Source organism: Geospiza fortis, unplaced genomic scaffold, assembly GCF_000277835.1.
Source record: "Geospiza fortis unplaced genomic scaffold, GeoFor_1.0 scaffold40, whole genome shotgun sequence".
Taxonomy (NCBI): Eukaryota; Metazoa; Chordata; class Aves; order Passeriformes; family Thraupidae; genus Geospiza; species Geospiza fortis.
In genome coordinates, this window is record NW_005054297.1 from 19235918 (window position 1) to 19252345 (window position 16428).

Sequence of the window (16428 nt, forward strand, 5' to 3'; positions counted from 1 at the left end):
GTTCAATTGCTGATGGTAGATCTAAATTAATTGCACTGCCAACCTCATAAGATGCTACTTGTGGGGTTTTTTTGCGTCTGAATGGTGCCAAATTTTTCCAGTGCTAATTGCATCTACTGCGATTCTAAACGTGCTTCTAATTTAGGTTTGTAACTTCTTAGACCAGGAGCTGCCAAAGAACAACACAGGCTTTGCATATAATTACTGTCAATTTTACTGTGCTCTGGCACATTGAATAGAGTAGGGCAGAAAGAAATAAACTTCTGCATGACAAAAGGTCTGTTGGGAGTATATACATGAAATTTTAATTTGAATGTGATGCATAGTAGATATTTGAAGATTTTAAAATATCTTTGCTCATAAATGTCATAAGATTTCTATGATCCTACTTTAATTATGTCTTTCATTACAATTATTATAAATCTGTGCCACTGCAGCAAGTGTGCTGGCCTAAATGTGTCTCCTTTTTTGAGATTAGGCAGTATCTGCAGCAGGCTTCAGTTCTGTAAAAATCTCTGCTTAAAGTAGCATGTATTTTGCTCACTGAGTAAAGTCATGCAGTCCCAGCATGAGTTGCTGTTCTGGGGAATGTCTCTTACTACTAATGGCCACAGGAAGAAAGCAGCAAACAGAAGGCTTCTTTATTTTGGTTCAGGATGGTTTGAAATCAAGAGGGGTGAAGAGGGAAAGAAGATGGTATTCTGCATTTGTGCTTCATACAATTCTCTTACTTACAGAATCAAAATCAAATGGTCTTCAAGGTAGATTGGCTGCTTGTTCTCAATGTAGTCACTCATCCTTTTCCTTATGCACTTAGGTCAGCACTAAATTGCAATGTACTGATATTCATATTGTCTGGCAAACACAGGAAGATGTTGATCAGCTATGAAACGCTTGTGAATTCTCTTTTGAAGCTTTTATATTTCTCCCGTGCCTAAGTGATTTAGGCAAGATCATTCAGCAGTTTTACACAGCATACATTTGTGAGTAGAGGTGTACCAAGGAGTTGGAGACCATGTGGATGAATGCTGCCTCTTCTGATTTTGTGCACCAGACATTATTTTTTTTAGTGTAATTCTAACATTTTTTTCTATGTGACTTCTTTAGGCATAAAGGAAGTTATTTTCATGTCTGACAAGTATCATGACACTACAGAAATGACAGCTGCACGGCGGATGTTTGATTTGGCAGGTATTATATATAGGTGAGAGAATTAACTTTATTTTTACTCTGGAATGGAAAAAAAGGGGGATGTAAAAGATACTGACTTTAGGGCAAATGGTTTTCTTCTTTCAGTCATGGAGCATTTTATTCTTCTGTAGTGTTTGTAGATGGTTTGCTCTGTAGAAGAACTGTTGCACCATTCCTTTGTCTTGTGTATGGTTAGAGTTCAATTCTGAAACGTTTGTATGAGAAAATGGTCCATGACTCATTTTGTTCCTGGAATGGGAGTGAAACTGCCAAGGGAGTGGTTATTTATTACATTGTACTTGGGTAGTCTTCCTTGAGTCTTCCTTGACCCTGCTTTGGGCAGGAGGTAGGACTAAATGATCTCCTGAAGTCACATGGAATCTGAATTATCCTGTGATCATATGAGTTGGACTGAAACAACCAACTGATTTTTCGTTGTTGTTTTTGTGGATTACTCCATCCTTATTGGAACTTCAGTACCTTGCTGTTGCCATCAATTTGGGAAGGTGTCACACAAACTGCCCATAAATAATTCTTGGTACTTATACCTGTTCATCTTCTTTGGTCAGCTTTTAGGTGAGAAAAGGATAAAACTTGGAATATTTGCCTTAAAGTAATGATAACCTGAAAAATGTTTCAAGAGTGGGGTTTTTAAAGACACTGTCAGAGATACCTAAAGACAATCTGTTCAACAGCGAGTTTGATGGGAGTAGCATGCTGTGGGTGAGGCTAATTATGTAGTCAGGGAGGCTTTGCAACTCTAAAAAGTTCTACAGGATTAATATAAAGACTTTGAAAAATTTGCAAACATAACAATTCTGACAGGTAAAATTTTAGGATGAAAGATACCTACTGGGCTAAGAAACATCCATGGAAAAACACAGCAGTACTTGAAATTCAGTTTTAGTCCTTCGGTGTATTTCCTGTCTACTAAGACTATTTGACTAGGAAGCATAAATCATTCTCTTGCAAGTCAAATCTTGTAACTTCTCCAGGGTGAGAGATGTTTCTTGCATTTCAGATTGCTATTCAGAACAAAGCATTCAGAGTTTCTGTGGTCAGCAGCATGTGCTTTCCTGCGTGGACTGTTACTTATCCTTGTATTGATTGCTGAGGATGTAGGTGGTACTTAATGAATCTCTTGAACTGAACTGCAGAGCTTAATTAGGCACTAAATCCACACTATTTGCATAATCTTTTGTTTACTGGTAGACTGGAAAATATATGCTCAGTCCCTCTATACCTTCCTTGCTAATTGCTGCAGCAGATGCCGTAATGATAATAAAAGGAAACATTTTGTGGCAGTATTAATTTTAGAGTTCTAAAGTTACAATTTTTAAATTATTCCCTCTTAACTAATTTGGGTTTTACCCAGTATGGCATAATGTGATCTATTTCCCTTCCACAAAAAATATTCTATTATGCTGACACAAAGCTTGAAAGTGTTTTTCTAAAACTTGGCAGGAAAAAATTGATCAAAATATCAATATTATCAAAATGTATTCCAAATATCTTTTTTTATATGCATACATATACAGAATATTTAATTTTTTTCTGGATGCCTATATCTGTACCTAGATCTTTAAATATATATTAAAATATTTGAAATATTAATATATATGAACAAAAATCACTGGTAACATTATGCCACCACCTGCAGCTAAGTTGGTAAAAGTCCTTTGACTCCTGGGTAATTTATAAATTCCAATAGGTGAAGAATGTACAGGGTAACCCACCCCATGTGTCTTTTTGTCTTAGTCTTTCTTGTCCAGGTTTCCCTCAGTGTGGTGCACTATAATTGGCTCCCATAGAGAAGAAAACTACAAGAATCCAAGGATATGTTTTTTGGAATTTTTTTATTCCTTCAAAAATTTAGCTGGAACTAAAGCAAGGAAAATGTTTTAACTACTCACTAACTAATATCTGTATTCTTTTTTTAGGGAATTCAAGCCAAAGTGTAACAAGATCATCATCGACTTTGATTCGATTAACAGCAGACCAAGTCAAAAGCTTCTGTGAATTATGTCTCATTAAGTCTTTAGAAGAGTGTGATTATCCTTTTCTAAAAAGCTGCTAATGCCTTTCATCTTGAAGTTACTTGCAACTTTTTAATGGTTTCTGTAGCTAAAGTAGACTTATAAGAAATCCAAGGCATAAAATGTCCCACTCACTTCATCTTCTCTTGTGGAATCTAAATCTACTTCAATTTTTTTATGCCTTTATCAAAACTGCTTTAAAAATGGAGACACGTAGGTGAAACAATATAAATAAAGAAAACTGTTCTGATTCTTCCTGTATTCATCACCACATGCTCTGGTGGGCTGTCAGCATAGATTCAGCCTCAGTTTCACAGCAGTACTTGTAACCAGTAGTACGGTGGAATATGCTAATAGATGTTGATCTCTCTGTTGGATATGTGGGTCTTCACAGCTGATCCTAATAAAGAACAAAAACCATTATCCATGCAAATGCTAATCTTCCAACTAGCATAACACTAATATTTAAAAGGTTTTACAGCTTTAGGAATGTGTGCCATTTTGCTTGTTACCCAACAAATGAAATGCTGATTTTTCTTTTAATTGCTGTCTAACATTGCCATACTTGGGGAAAGTTGAGAGAGGAAGCTGTTCTGAGAATTGTCCATGCCTGAGTGAGCTTTACAGGTGATTTCAAATCCTTGGTTTCCCCAAGACTCCAGAATTGAAGGGGCTTGAGGGAGTAAATATTTATTTTGGTGCTTTATCTCTGGGACTTTTACACTGAGTTTGTTTTCATATGTAAAAGAAAATAATTTTATTGGTCTAACCTGTTCCTAGATAATCCAACATAGGTCAGTCTTAAACTCCACCTGTAAGGTACCTGAATCATTTTTTGTCCTTTGAGAGAAATTGGAGATACTCAACCCATATCCATATCTGTGCCAAAAGATGTAATTGCGGTGTTAGCTTGTTTCCCAGTGCTGACATAGTACCTCCATTTTCATAAATGTTGCCTAAAATAATATCCTTTTTAATTTTATCTGGAGATCTGGGAATAGATTTGAGTTCATTTTCTCTAATTTGATTTTTAAAAATTAAGCATGCCTAATGGCTTTGTTTAGATAACATTGGTGGTTGTTGGTTTTGTTATTTTTGGTTTTGGTTTTTTTTTCTTTTTAATGTGGTTATACTTCAATGAGCTTTTATTTTCTCTACAAAAGCTTTGTTTCATATTTTGGGACATTATGTAATTTGGCTTCATACCAGTATTATTAAAGTCTTATTAAAATCCACTACACTGAAGTAGACTCATTATTATAATATTAAGTCATGCACTTGGCTCCAGAGCACTGCTGTTTTTGCAATCATATGGAAAGCATATTTTGTGCATTTGTGATATTACATAAAATATAATGTTCATGAAGCATTTGACTACTAAAGGGATCACTGTAATGTATTATGTGTCCATTTATAAGATAATTTCTGAGTTTCTTTTTCCTACAGCTGTTTTCCTCGTCAAAATTGGTCTGTGGCTTGGTGCCAGAAGAAGAAATTTGCACATATGTGTGGGGGGGGAGCATGAAACCTGAAAAATTACTTCAATAAAATGTCACTAAGCCAGTTAATGCACATTGTTTTCTTTGGTCTGAATTAGTAAGTAAAAGCATTTTGACTTATACATGTCTGACAATAGGACAGAGGGGAGAGAAGAAGCAGAATTTTGGGGTTTTGCTGCACAATTGCTATTCTCTTCATATATAATTGCTAATCTAAGTTCAGATTTAAAATGTGTATGCATTGTGACTTGAGTTACTGTAAGTGTTTCTTGTTAGGCCTTGGATTCTGTGAATATGTAACGTGCATAAAAACTTGAAAGTGTTTTGAACCAATGTCCAGATGTTTTTAGGGAAGTACTTCTTCTATAAACTTTTTCCCCCCCAGGACTTCCCTGGTTGTGTAACGAAAAAGCAGTACTGGAGAAAAGGGTAGGATTTGAGAGTTCTCCTGATCAGGTGTTCATCTGCTAGAGGTGCACATACAAGATATCAGAGTAATGGTCAGTTGACTCAGGCCAGTAAGTGCACTCTAATTCCCAGGGCAACTTTATGGAAAGGGAAAAAGCATACATACAACTCGAGACACTGTGTGCTTAGTTTGAGGGTAATGTTTTAGAGAAAATCTTAAAGAAGTTTTGATCCTTTGTGCATGTCCAGAACTCTGTACACGTCTCAGGTTTTTTTGTTTTGTTTTAGTGGTTCAGGAGACAGTGCTTTGACTTCCAAATGAAGAGCACTTGGTAGAGGAAACAAAGAAAACAGCTAAATATAATAAAGTGTATTTCTGCTGCTGAAGCTCAAGTTTGAGATGAAGAGAACCGTTTGGAGTGGAAGGGTTCCTAGAGGATGTTTAGTCTTACCTCTTGCTAAAAGCACCATGACTTTACAAGTTAGATCCAGTTGGTCAGGCCTTGTCCAGGTGGGTGTCTACAAGAACAGAGATTCTGCAGCCTTTGTGGTCAGCCATTCCTATTCTTGATGCTCACTGATTCTGCTCTTCTGTGACACAGGCACTGCAACAGGATCCACTCAGTGGATGCAGGGATCCAGGTGGATCCTGTTCTTTCAAGCTGCCTTCCATCTCCTGGGCACTCAGCCGGCTGGGAGCTGTTCTGGGCCCAGTGCAGGACTTCAGCAAGTTTTCATCAGCTGTTTCCTCCAGCCACTACTCCAGCTGGACTTTGAACTGTTGGCCCTTGGAGCCTGATGGTTCACCCACGTGAAACTCATGGGTCCTTCTGTGGCTGCCAGCACCACTCCCATGGCAACTCCCCCAGCCTGCTGGGAAGGGGAACTGGCTGCAGGCTCAGGCCTTGGTAGGGATTGCTTGAAAAACCTGGTGCAGCAACCTGAGACTCTGGGGAGCACTTTGGTAGTTACCTTGGTACCATTAACTAGAAGAAGTCACATTCAATAAAATGCTGAGATCCTATCCAGTTCAAAATAATGCTGTCTTAACTGTTAAATCTAAATCCTGCCAACATCTTGATTTTCCTTATAAATATTAGACCATTCCCTTGTCAGAAAACCCAAGGAACTGGCAGTCTTATTTACATAAATTTCATTTAAGAAAGGGTGGTTTCACAGCTTGGCATACTGAGTAAAAGCACAATCTGCATCTTTGGAGCTTTGATCACTGACTGCATTTTATTGCTTTGTATATTAGGAATATTTTCACAAAGATTACAAAAAGTCTGCTGTGACCAGCACAGTTACTGTGATTTCTCAAATAGCCTGTGATAACTCTGGCAATAGCTCAGCCTGAAAGCTCCATGTACATAACTGCAGTAGTTCATCAGCTAACAAAATGAGACTTGCAGGGATTTTAAGCTGTTGACAACAAGCAAAATGAATTAAAATTCTGGCTTGCTGCCCTTGGCTTTTCTCTCTGAAGGTGGGTCACAGGAGTCTTCCTGCACGTGAACAAGGTGAGCCTAGCACAGGGGCCTCACCTGATGCCCTGAAGCAGCAATTGCAGGGGGCTGGGGCTAATTCTCACCTGGTGCCTGGGATAAGTTTATGAGCTGCAGCTGGGGCTGTGGGGAGCAGGTGGGCTTTAGGGAGCCAGGAAACGGCCGTGGAGCAGCATGAGACTCATAAAGGAGCAGGCAGTAGTGCTCTAGTTATCCAACAGGGTTGGTTTAGGTTGCTGCTACACTGGGAGCACTTAAGAATGAAGTACAGAAGTGACCACAGCTGAAAGGCCATTTATTTGCAGCTGTTTCTTCTCAGTTGCAGGTAAGAAAAGGATTTATATAATAGAGGGCCGAAACTGTGAGATACCAACTCTCTCTCTTCAGTGGTGATGGCTCAAAGGGTTTGTACCACTATAGCTTCTTTTAGCAGATTTATCTCCCTTCCCTTTAAAATCCAGGTTTATCTAATGTAAAACTCTCTCTGATTTGAGAACAGAGGGGTAAAACTTGTTTCAAGTGCTTAGTCTGCATCTACTACATGGTTTTAGCCTTGGGAACTACTGTAAGGCACAGTGCAAAAGCATGGACAGAGCTGACTGTCTAAGAAACTCTACATGAAACTTTTAAATCCATGTTCCCTTCCTTTTACACTTAATGCACCTGTTTACTTTCTTTGGTTAGAAGGAAATGGGGGGGTGGGGTGGGAAAGAGGGGAAAAAATTCAAAAATTCATGAACTGTCTCTGTCTCATTCAAAAAAAAAATCATTGCCTTCCTGGCATTTACAGCTCAGTTAAACAGCAGTGAAAGCTTTAATGAAGCATGTGGTTAATCAAGCTATGGAAGATTGCAGCATTTGATTTTTTTTCCCCTGCTGGAGTAAGAGCTCAATCGCAGCAGCTTGCTTCCTAACACTGCTCATCTTCAGGAGCCGTGGATTTATGTCTGAATGCTTCAAAGACACTGCTGCGGCTGAGCTTTGAACCCCTGCCCTGCTGAGGAAGTGTCCCGGGGGAAGGTGCCTTGGGCAGCTCCATGCCTGGAAGGCACCACCAGCTAATTGTGGTGGGCGGGCTGCTGCCTGTCACTCCGAATAACAGCGGGAAGGGCACCATCCTGCTCCGAACTGTGCAGTGGAAGGGCAGCACCTAAAATGGAGATAGATATGTGAGACAGGGTACACGAATTACCATAATCTGTTTTGTGCACCTACCTGTTTGGGGTTTGGTGTTTTTTTTCTTTATTGGAGGAATTAAGGCTTTGGAATGGGAAGATACTACTTCTGTCTTATGTGCTTCAAGTTTTGTGCTGGAAAATCTTGCCTCTGCCAGGGCAATCCCCCTGCTAAATATGAGGCAAAGAACAGAATATCAAGCTCGATGTGCTGGATTTTTAGTTGTTGACATTATATACTGTGCTCTTAAAAAACCCTGCCCTGAGGAGAGTGAGCATAATGTGCTCCAGCAGCAAAATATGCATAATAAAGAAGAAATTGCTAACAGTTTCCTGGGATTTCTTAATTCTGTGCCTCCCCAGTCCTTTTTTGTTTCAAGCTAATGCATACGTCAGTTCTGCCAGGCAAATATTCAGGAAGGCTCCCTGCACCCAAGGAGAGGAAAGAGAATATATTCAAATCACTGCTTCAGAGGCATAAGTTGTGTCTTGGTTTGCCAGACCTGGGTACATTCTTTAGCTGGCTGTGTAACTCTGCTGTTGCTGCTTGTTGACTCGTGCAGAAGTCTTTTATGTGGCATATCTTGTTGTGAGAGGGTTTTCTTTCCTTCACTGTTCAATCAACTCTGACTGCTAATCAGAATGTTGCTGGGTAAACAGGGCTGATTAAAATTAAAATTTTAATTTTGTGTTGTAAACAATATGGCACTTTCATATTTTTCCTGTTATTAAAGATACTACTAATAATGCATCTAGTGTTTTTGTGGTACAGTTTTCATATTTATTTCTTGAAGCACTGACAAGTTTTGCTTAAGAGCTTCACATTCAGATGCCAGGATTTGTTTTCCATGTATTCTCTTTTTTTCAAGGGTGACTGACTGTACTTAATTATATTGGATATGGTTTGTTTTGTTTTGTTTTTAATCTTATGAAGAAGAAATGTTTCTTTGACAACTGGGGACATCACACTGTAACAAACAGCCATATCGTGCGTGCTTTCGTCTATGTGAATCTACTTGTTACTGTAACATTGCTTATCTAGCCTCCAGAGGAGAAAAACCAGGCTCTAATTAGGTGTGGAAGCACTGTAAAAGAGTGTTGGTCGGTTCTTGGAGACTTGCCCTGAGGGGAAGGACAGGGAGACTAGAAAGTCCTAGACAGCAAAATAAATTTGTGATGGGCTGTTGAAGTGTGGGCATGAAAAGAAGCGTGTGGTCGCACAAGAGGTCTGTTACCTGTCAGACTCTGCAAGGCCAAAGGAAGCTTGTCTGAAAACAGGGTAGGGGGAAAGAACCTCCCTGTGATTTGGTGAAAAATAAATGGAGTAACACGGAGGGTGGAGAGTCTGAGTATGTCAGGCAACCATGTTCTAAACCGAAGGAGTTTTCGAAGTGGCTAGGGAATATATATGCCACAAATCCCTGTTTCTCTTGTGCTACCTGGAGTTATCTTCTTCTGAATTGGACAGGCTTTGTAAGTGCTCCTAGTGTGCCTGGTCACCAAGAGATTACTGCAGAGCATGTGCGTGGTTGGTTGTGGGAGTGAAATTTCTGTGTAGGCTGGATGCAGCTGGACTACAGCCTCTGTTCCAAGGAACCCCACGGACAGTGACTTCGGGGACTGCAAGGGAGGGTGACTGTATCCCACTGAGACCCACATCTCTACCCTGAAAATAAAACTGACCAGTAGATTCCACAGTGCAGTGGCCCCTGGTGACTTCCAGGTGTATGCTTTGACTACTGCCTCCTCCTCCCCTCCCTGCCCTCATACATCCTCTCATTGTCTCTTCCTGCAGACCCCATCATCTCTTCCAGAGCCTCTTTCTCTTCAGGGATTTCTACAGAGATGTGAGCAAGAGGGAATTGTGGCAGAAGTGGCATTTCCACGGCTCAGCATGGCAGGGTCAGCCCCTGGCAGGGCTGTAGGTCTCTGCTCCTTTCATTGCCCTTCCATGAAATATGGGGTCTGGCAGCACTACAGCTGCCTCTGCAGGGTCATGTTGTGCTGAGAAGAGTGGGAGCCATGGTGAGCACTTCCACCTGAGAGATACTTCTCCTCTGCTTGGGCAACACCATGGTTCAGGTAGGATGGCTCTAGAAAGAGGATGTCCCTACTGCTCTTCCCCTCATTGTTCATGCTGGCCCATCTTCCTGTTGGAAATGCTCCTGTATGAGCATGGGTGATCCAGGTCACCCCCCAGCAGGATCCATCTGCCTCAGCCTGGCCCTGGGGATCCTAGACGCCCTGGGAGTGACAAGCCTAGAGAGAGGTCACCAATCATAGAACCATAGAATTACTAAGGTTGGAAAAGGTCCTTAAGATGATGAAGTCCAACCATCAGCCTAGAACTACCACCACTATGTTCACCATTAAACCACGTCCTTGAGTGCCATATCCACACATTGTTTGAACACTTCTGGGAATGGTGACTCCACCACTTCCATGGGCAGCCTGTTCCAATGCTTTACATCCCTTTCTGTAATTTCCCCTGATACGTAGTGTTCCTGGCACAGCTTGTCCTGTCACCTATGACCCAGGAGAAGAAACAAAACACTACCTGGCTACAATCTCCTTTCAGGTAGTTGTTAAGAGCCAGAAGTTCTCCCCCGAGCCTTCTTTTCTCCACACCAAACACCCCCAGATCCCTTAGCCACTTCTCATAAAACTTGAGCTCCAGACCCTTCACCTGCTTCACTCTCCTCTGGACACACACCAGCACCTCAATGTCTTTCCAGCAGTGAGGGGCCCAAAACTGAAGACAGAGCTTGAGATGTGGCCACACCAGTGCCAAGTGCAGAGGGACAATCACTGCCATGCTCCTGCTGGCCACGCCATTCCTGATACAAGCCAGGATGCCAGTGGCCTTCTTGGCCACCTGTGCACACTGCTGGCTCATGTTCAAACAGATGTCATCCAGTATCTCCAGGTCCTTTTCCACCAGGAAAAATGTCAGGCATGGTTCTTGCTGTGTGGTGTAATAAAATGGTACTTTCGTACATTTGTGTTGAACAAAAATCTCAATAGGCTGATCCCACTGTTCACTTCTGGCCAGATCCTTTTCTGTTGATCATAGCTTAGAGTGCAAGGAAAGCTGCACCTACCCTTTGCTGTGAGCTAGGTAGCTTGTATAAGTGAGTTTGCATATTCCCCTTGCAGCTAAGATGAATATAGTACTGCACATTTCCTGTTCATGACAGAAAAAATATGTGCTTAACTGTCCTTCAAGTCAGCAGGGCTAAAGCTGATGATGTACTTACATCCCTTCCTGACCCAAGGTCTATAAAGAGATGGAGCCTGATGTCCCTATTGGAATTCAAATATCTCCTTTCTGACAAAGTCTGAGAAAACAGAGCTTTACAGCCCAGCAATAAATATTCCAACTTGAGATTCTGCCCTCAAGTGGGGCTACACATTACCTGGATTGATTTTAAATGCACTTTTAGCTTAGACTGAAGTAACTAAGGTATTCTTTCACATATCCCCAGAAGGGTTGGGAATGGACTGGGGAAGAGCAAAAGAGAGCTGTTTCAGGTCACAGTTTTCTCTAATGGGTAACTCCCTATAAAGTCAAAATACCTGTATGGAATTGGAGCTTCACTTTTGTTTTATTTCAACCACTTTTTAAGGTTAAGGCAAAACTACCAGTATCAGGCATGCAGAGCTGACTGACTTCACCTCAGGCAGAGGAGGAATATCAAGTAAGATGAATGATGTTTCTGAAAATTTGGCATTCAAGGGAGAGCAGGTCACGCGTTCACACACCCAAATGTGTTTTCTTTCTAAAGAAAAATCTCCAAAAGAGACAGAGGGCAGATTCTGATAACATCTGTAGGATTTTTTTCTGTCTCTTACTGGTTTTCTTTTCTTTTTTTTTTTATCCCACAGACAGCTTCTGGTTCTGGTACTTGGAACTTTCTGGCAGTAATACTTAGGAACTTCCTCACACATGTCATTTTTTCTGACTACAGAAAAAGAGTCCTTTCCAGTGTGCATGCCTATACACATGTAGCAGACACCTCTGGTCCCTGCTCTCCTCTGCTGTGCTGCCCAGGAATGCCTGCAGATTGGGCAGTAACATTCAGATGTGAGCAGCGAGCACTGCAAAAATCATCACAACTGCATTGGGTTGTCTGTTCTGATTTGAAAAAATCTGTTGAAGGATGCAGCAGGGGAGACAGGCTGTGGAGAGGAACTTAGGAGGCCAACATCTAAAAAGGGAAGCCTCTCAAAAGAGCCAGGAGTTGTGTTTAAGGAAGGCAGATTGATCTCCTTGATGTCAGGCAATGAGACTTGACAGATGAGCAAAGTTAAAAAAAAAGTTTATCTCTAACCCAGAGATAATGTTGGAAGTAGAGTGAACAGAAATTGCACACTTAGAGCCTTGTCCCTGTGTGTTGCAGGGCATGCATACTTTGACTTTCAGGTTCTGGGAGGACACTACAAAACTGCAGGACAATGCCTGCCCCGGGGCTGAGCAGCAGCCACCCTGTGCCGCCCCAGCTGGGATCTGCAGTGAACCTCCCGTGGCAGAGGGGAGAAAGCTCCTGCTCTGCTACTGCTGAGGGTTGACATCATTGTCTCCTCAGCTGCTGCATGGGCTTGCTGGGCAGCAGCCTGCAAAGCTACAGGGAGGCTTGTTGTGGTTGCCTTCAGCATGTTGCCTGAGCCTGGGGTAAACGAAATCAAAATTAGTGGGGACTCTGAGGGGTCAGTGACATTTAGCTGCCCATTGAGAAGTTTGATTCTGTTTGCAAAGTGTAACTAAGGACTGTCTTGTGTGATGCTGGGTGAGATGTTTTAGGGCTTGGAAAAACACATTGAGACATTCCTGGTGCTCCTGTCTGCCATGCTGTGACCACCCTCGGACCAGGACTGTGCCTCTGTGGTTAGTGTTCCCTGGTGGGACCCCTCTGTGCTTCCAACCCTGCCTTTGACTCTGGCCAAGTTTCTTGATCTCATTGTGTATGTGCTTCCCTCTCCTTTCCTTTGAGATATTGGAAAGAGGGATCATAGAAAATGGTGAAGGCTTTATAGTTATGACTCTCTTCCTGCATCTGTATGGGTCACACACAGTACCACATCAAAATACTGCAAGGTCTTGCCTGTGAGTAACATCAGGGTTCCTTGGATAAATGGGGACTACAGCTGTACTCTGCCATTTGCTTCTAGACATTTCTTTTCTGAGCTAAATTGAAATCCCAGGGTCATAGTCTGATCAAGCTTAACTGAAAAATGTTTTTTGTATAGTTACAAAATGAGAAAACTTGTTCATCCAAAACCTGTTATAAGAAATGGCTTTAAACAAAAGATTACATAGTCTTCAAAAGATTTTTTAAAAGACCCAGGTATCAAAATCCTCATCAGACAGTGAAGAAGCTCAGTCTTCTGTAGTTGTTCAGGCACATTGCATTAAATAGCTGTACCTACTGATGAAACAAGTACATTTTGAAACTTGCTGTTTCCTTTTGTTATTTCTGATAGATTTTTATTGTAACAATAATCCTTTGTTAGTAGTCATTTTACTGAAAGTAATACCTTACCAAGACTTCTTAATGGAGACATCTAAGCTTTAAATTTCTGAATTAACAAGTTTTAAAATTTAGCTTAAAAATGCAAATCAATTTTTTTTCCTCTGTCACCTTTTAAATTCCTGAGTTTTGTTCTTATTGAGTAGCAGATAATATTGGAAAGACTGAACACATTTAAATATGTGGAGATATTTTTGCCAAAAGGGCTTGGGAGAAAGAGGGACTGACTGAGTGGGTTATTTGTGTGGGTGATGAGTTGATTAGATAAAGTTTATGGAGTTACTCAAAAGCATAATCAAAGAGTAGAGCAGCTGATTTTTTCTCTTCCTTATTCCATATCCTTTCATCATATGCTTGCAACATTACATACAGTTGGTATCCATGGAAATTATATTGTATCAGGAGCAGCTGATGAACTCTTGGGAAATAAATATCCCATTTTCATGCAAATATTCTAAATAACAAAGAGGTGAGGAAGAAAAATGATTGATAAATAGAATTCTTTCTGTCTTAGAATATATTTCAGTATTTTCCTTGAGGCAGCAGTAGATTTTTGAAATTGTGTTCTTACTGAACACCAACTTTCATAGACCGGTGTGTGAGTATGCAAATTATGAGGGAGAGAGCAAAATATAAAATAATGCACATTGATTTTGTGTGGAAGTATTCTAGATACTCCTTGTGTAATTTAACTTTATTGTCAGAACACAATCCAATAACTTTAGAAGGAGCAGGCACCTTCCATTTAAAAGCTAGATTGTGAGAGAGATTAATTGCTTGCTAGGAGCTGGATGTTGGTGATTAGTGTAGTCTGTGTCACAGGAAAGCTGGGTCTACATGCTCCCTCAATAAAGCGCTAAAATTCTACCTTTCTCTGTGCTTTTAAATGAGAGCAGTATAGTATTCAAAAAACTGCTCTTTCTCTTGTAATTTTATTCCAAACTGTAGAATTTACCTGCACTGATGTGAACATTTGCTTTTTGTTCTACTGCCAGCACATTTTGATGCAGGCTCCTGAAGTGGGATGGTGTTCCAGTCTGTGTATCTGCAGTCAAGGGTGAAGATTATTTTCTTATATTTGGATTAATGAATCATATTTCTGTTGAAAACTATGGATGGGAGCTTCAGCGAAGAGGATGTTATCATGATATTATCATCATCATAATGTTATCATCATAATCTGATGTTATCAGAGAGATAGCAATAGTGGGAAACTTCCCATAAAGAAATTCAGTTTCCTGACAAAGAATCCCTCTAATATTCCAAGGGTACCATGGTGGGTTGACATTGCTGGACACCAGGTGCCCACCAAAGCCATTCTGTCACTCCCCAGCTGGACAGGGGAGTGAAAACAGAACAAAAGGCTCATGGGTTGAGATAAGGACAGGGACAGATCACTCACCTGGAGCAGTCACTATCATGAGCAAAAGAGACTTGACTTGGGAAAATCAGTAGGATAATGAGAAAGAAAAATCTTAAAACCAACTTCCTTCACTCCTCCCTTCTCTTCAGGGCTTATTCTCAAGTCTCCACCTCCTCCCTGCCAGTGGTGCAGGGACACAGGGAATGGGGCTGTGATCAGTTCAGCACACCCTGTCTCTGTCACTCCTTCCTCCTCAGGGGAAGGACTGCTCACACTCTTCCCTGCTCCAGCATGGGCTCCCTCCCACACAGACAGGCTCCATGAACTTCTCCACTGTGAGTCCTTCCCACGGGCTGCAGTTCTTCACAACTGCTCCAGTGGGGTCTGCTCTGTGGGGTGCAGTACGGCTCCAGTGTGAGTCCTCCATGGGGTCATGAATCCTGGCAGAAAACCTGCTCCAGCATGAGCTCCTCTCTCCATGAGTGCACTGGTCCTGCCAGGATCCTGTTCCAACATGGTGTTCCCATAGGGTTACAGCCTCCTTTGGCTATTTCCCTGCTCCAGTGTGGAGTCATCGACAGGCTGCAGGTGGATACCTGCTACACCATGGAGATCCATGGGCTGCAGGGGCACAACTGCCTCACCATGGTCTTTTCCATAGACTCCAGGGCAATCTCAGTTCTGGTACCTGCAGCACCTCCTCCCCCTCCTGCACTGACCTTGGTGTCTGCAGAGCTGTTGCTTGTTCATATCTCCCTCTTGTCTCTGGCTTCAATTTGTAATTTTGGTGTTTTCCCCCCTCTTCTCAGTTCTGTTATCCCAGAGGCACTACCACCATTGCTGATAGGCTCAGCCTTGGCAGTGGAAGGTCCACCTTGGAGTTGCCTGGCATTGGTTCCATTGGACATAGGTGAAGCTGGCAGCTTCTCACAGAAGCCACCTCTGTAGCCCCCCTCCCACTACCAAAGCCTTGTCACACAAACCCAATACAGACACATGCATAGAGCACCCTTCCTGAATTTTTTTGTTTTTGTTTTAAGTGATCAAGATCCTCAAATCCCTTTCTCCAGCACTTTTGAAGAATGATTATAAGGACAAAAACACACACACCAGTTGTGTGAGCTAGCTCTCTTACATCTCTCCTCTAAGGCCTTTGAAGCAAGAACTTAATAAAAATGTTATGGTAGTCACATACATCAACTACCTCTGAATTAAAAAAAAAGTATAGAGCTAATTTCTTGCTTTATGCATAACTCTCTACTTACCTCTGTATTGTGGTCATTAGAACTTCTGAGTTACTAAGATGGGAATCATGAGGAACCATGAGACTGTTGCTGAAAACAAAGGTAGGAAGGGATTGATGCCAGGGTCTAGAGCTGATGGGCTCTTGGTCCATTTGGTAGGCACAGCCTTCATTAGGGGAGTTGTCTGGACCATCGAAACTGTCAGCAATCTAATCAAATACACTTCTGGTATGTTTAGGTGGACACTTCAATGGGGATTAGCATTATATCAGTTAACACACACACTCCCCCCCCTCCCAGTTTGATGAAGAAACATATAACAGCATATTACTGGGATTAGGTTCCTGTAAACTCAGGCAGTTAGTATTTGGTTTCTATCCTGCATCACCATTGATTGTCTCAAGATTTCAGTTTGATGTGGTCTATTTAAGATGCAACTTAGTCACCTGAAGGTAAATACCAAAGATATTCACAGCCAA

The 16428-nt window shown here is 41.5% G+C and overlaps 1 protein-coding gene across 1 annotated transcript in view; it reads left to right on the forward strand.

Annotated features, from left to right (window-relative positions):
- DCTD (dCMP deaminase) overlaps positions 1-4462 on the forward strand; it is a 58711-nt gene extending 54249 nt beyond the window's left edge. The window contains exons 6-7 of the mRNA XM_014311957.2: positions 1108-1204; positions 3132-4462. Of these exons, the coding sequence (XP_014167432.1) occupies positions 1108-1204; positions 3132-3210 (176 nt within the window). The 3' untranslated portion in view covers positions 3211-4462. The remainder of the gene's footprint in view (positions 1-1107; positions 1205-3131) is intronic.
- Positions 4463-16428: the final 11966 nt, after the last annotated feature.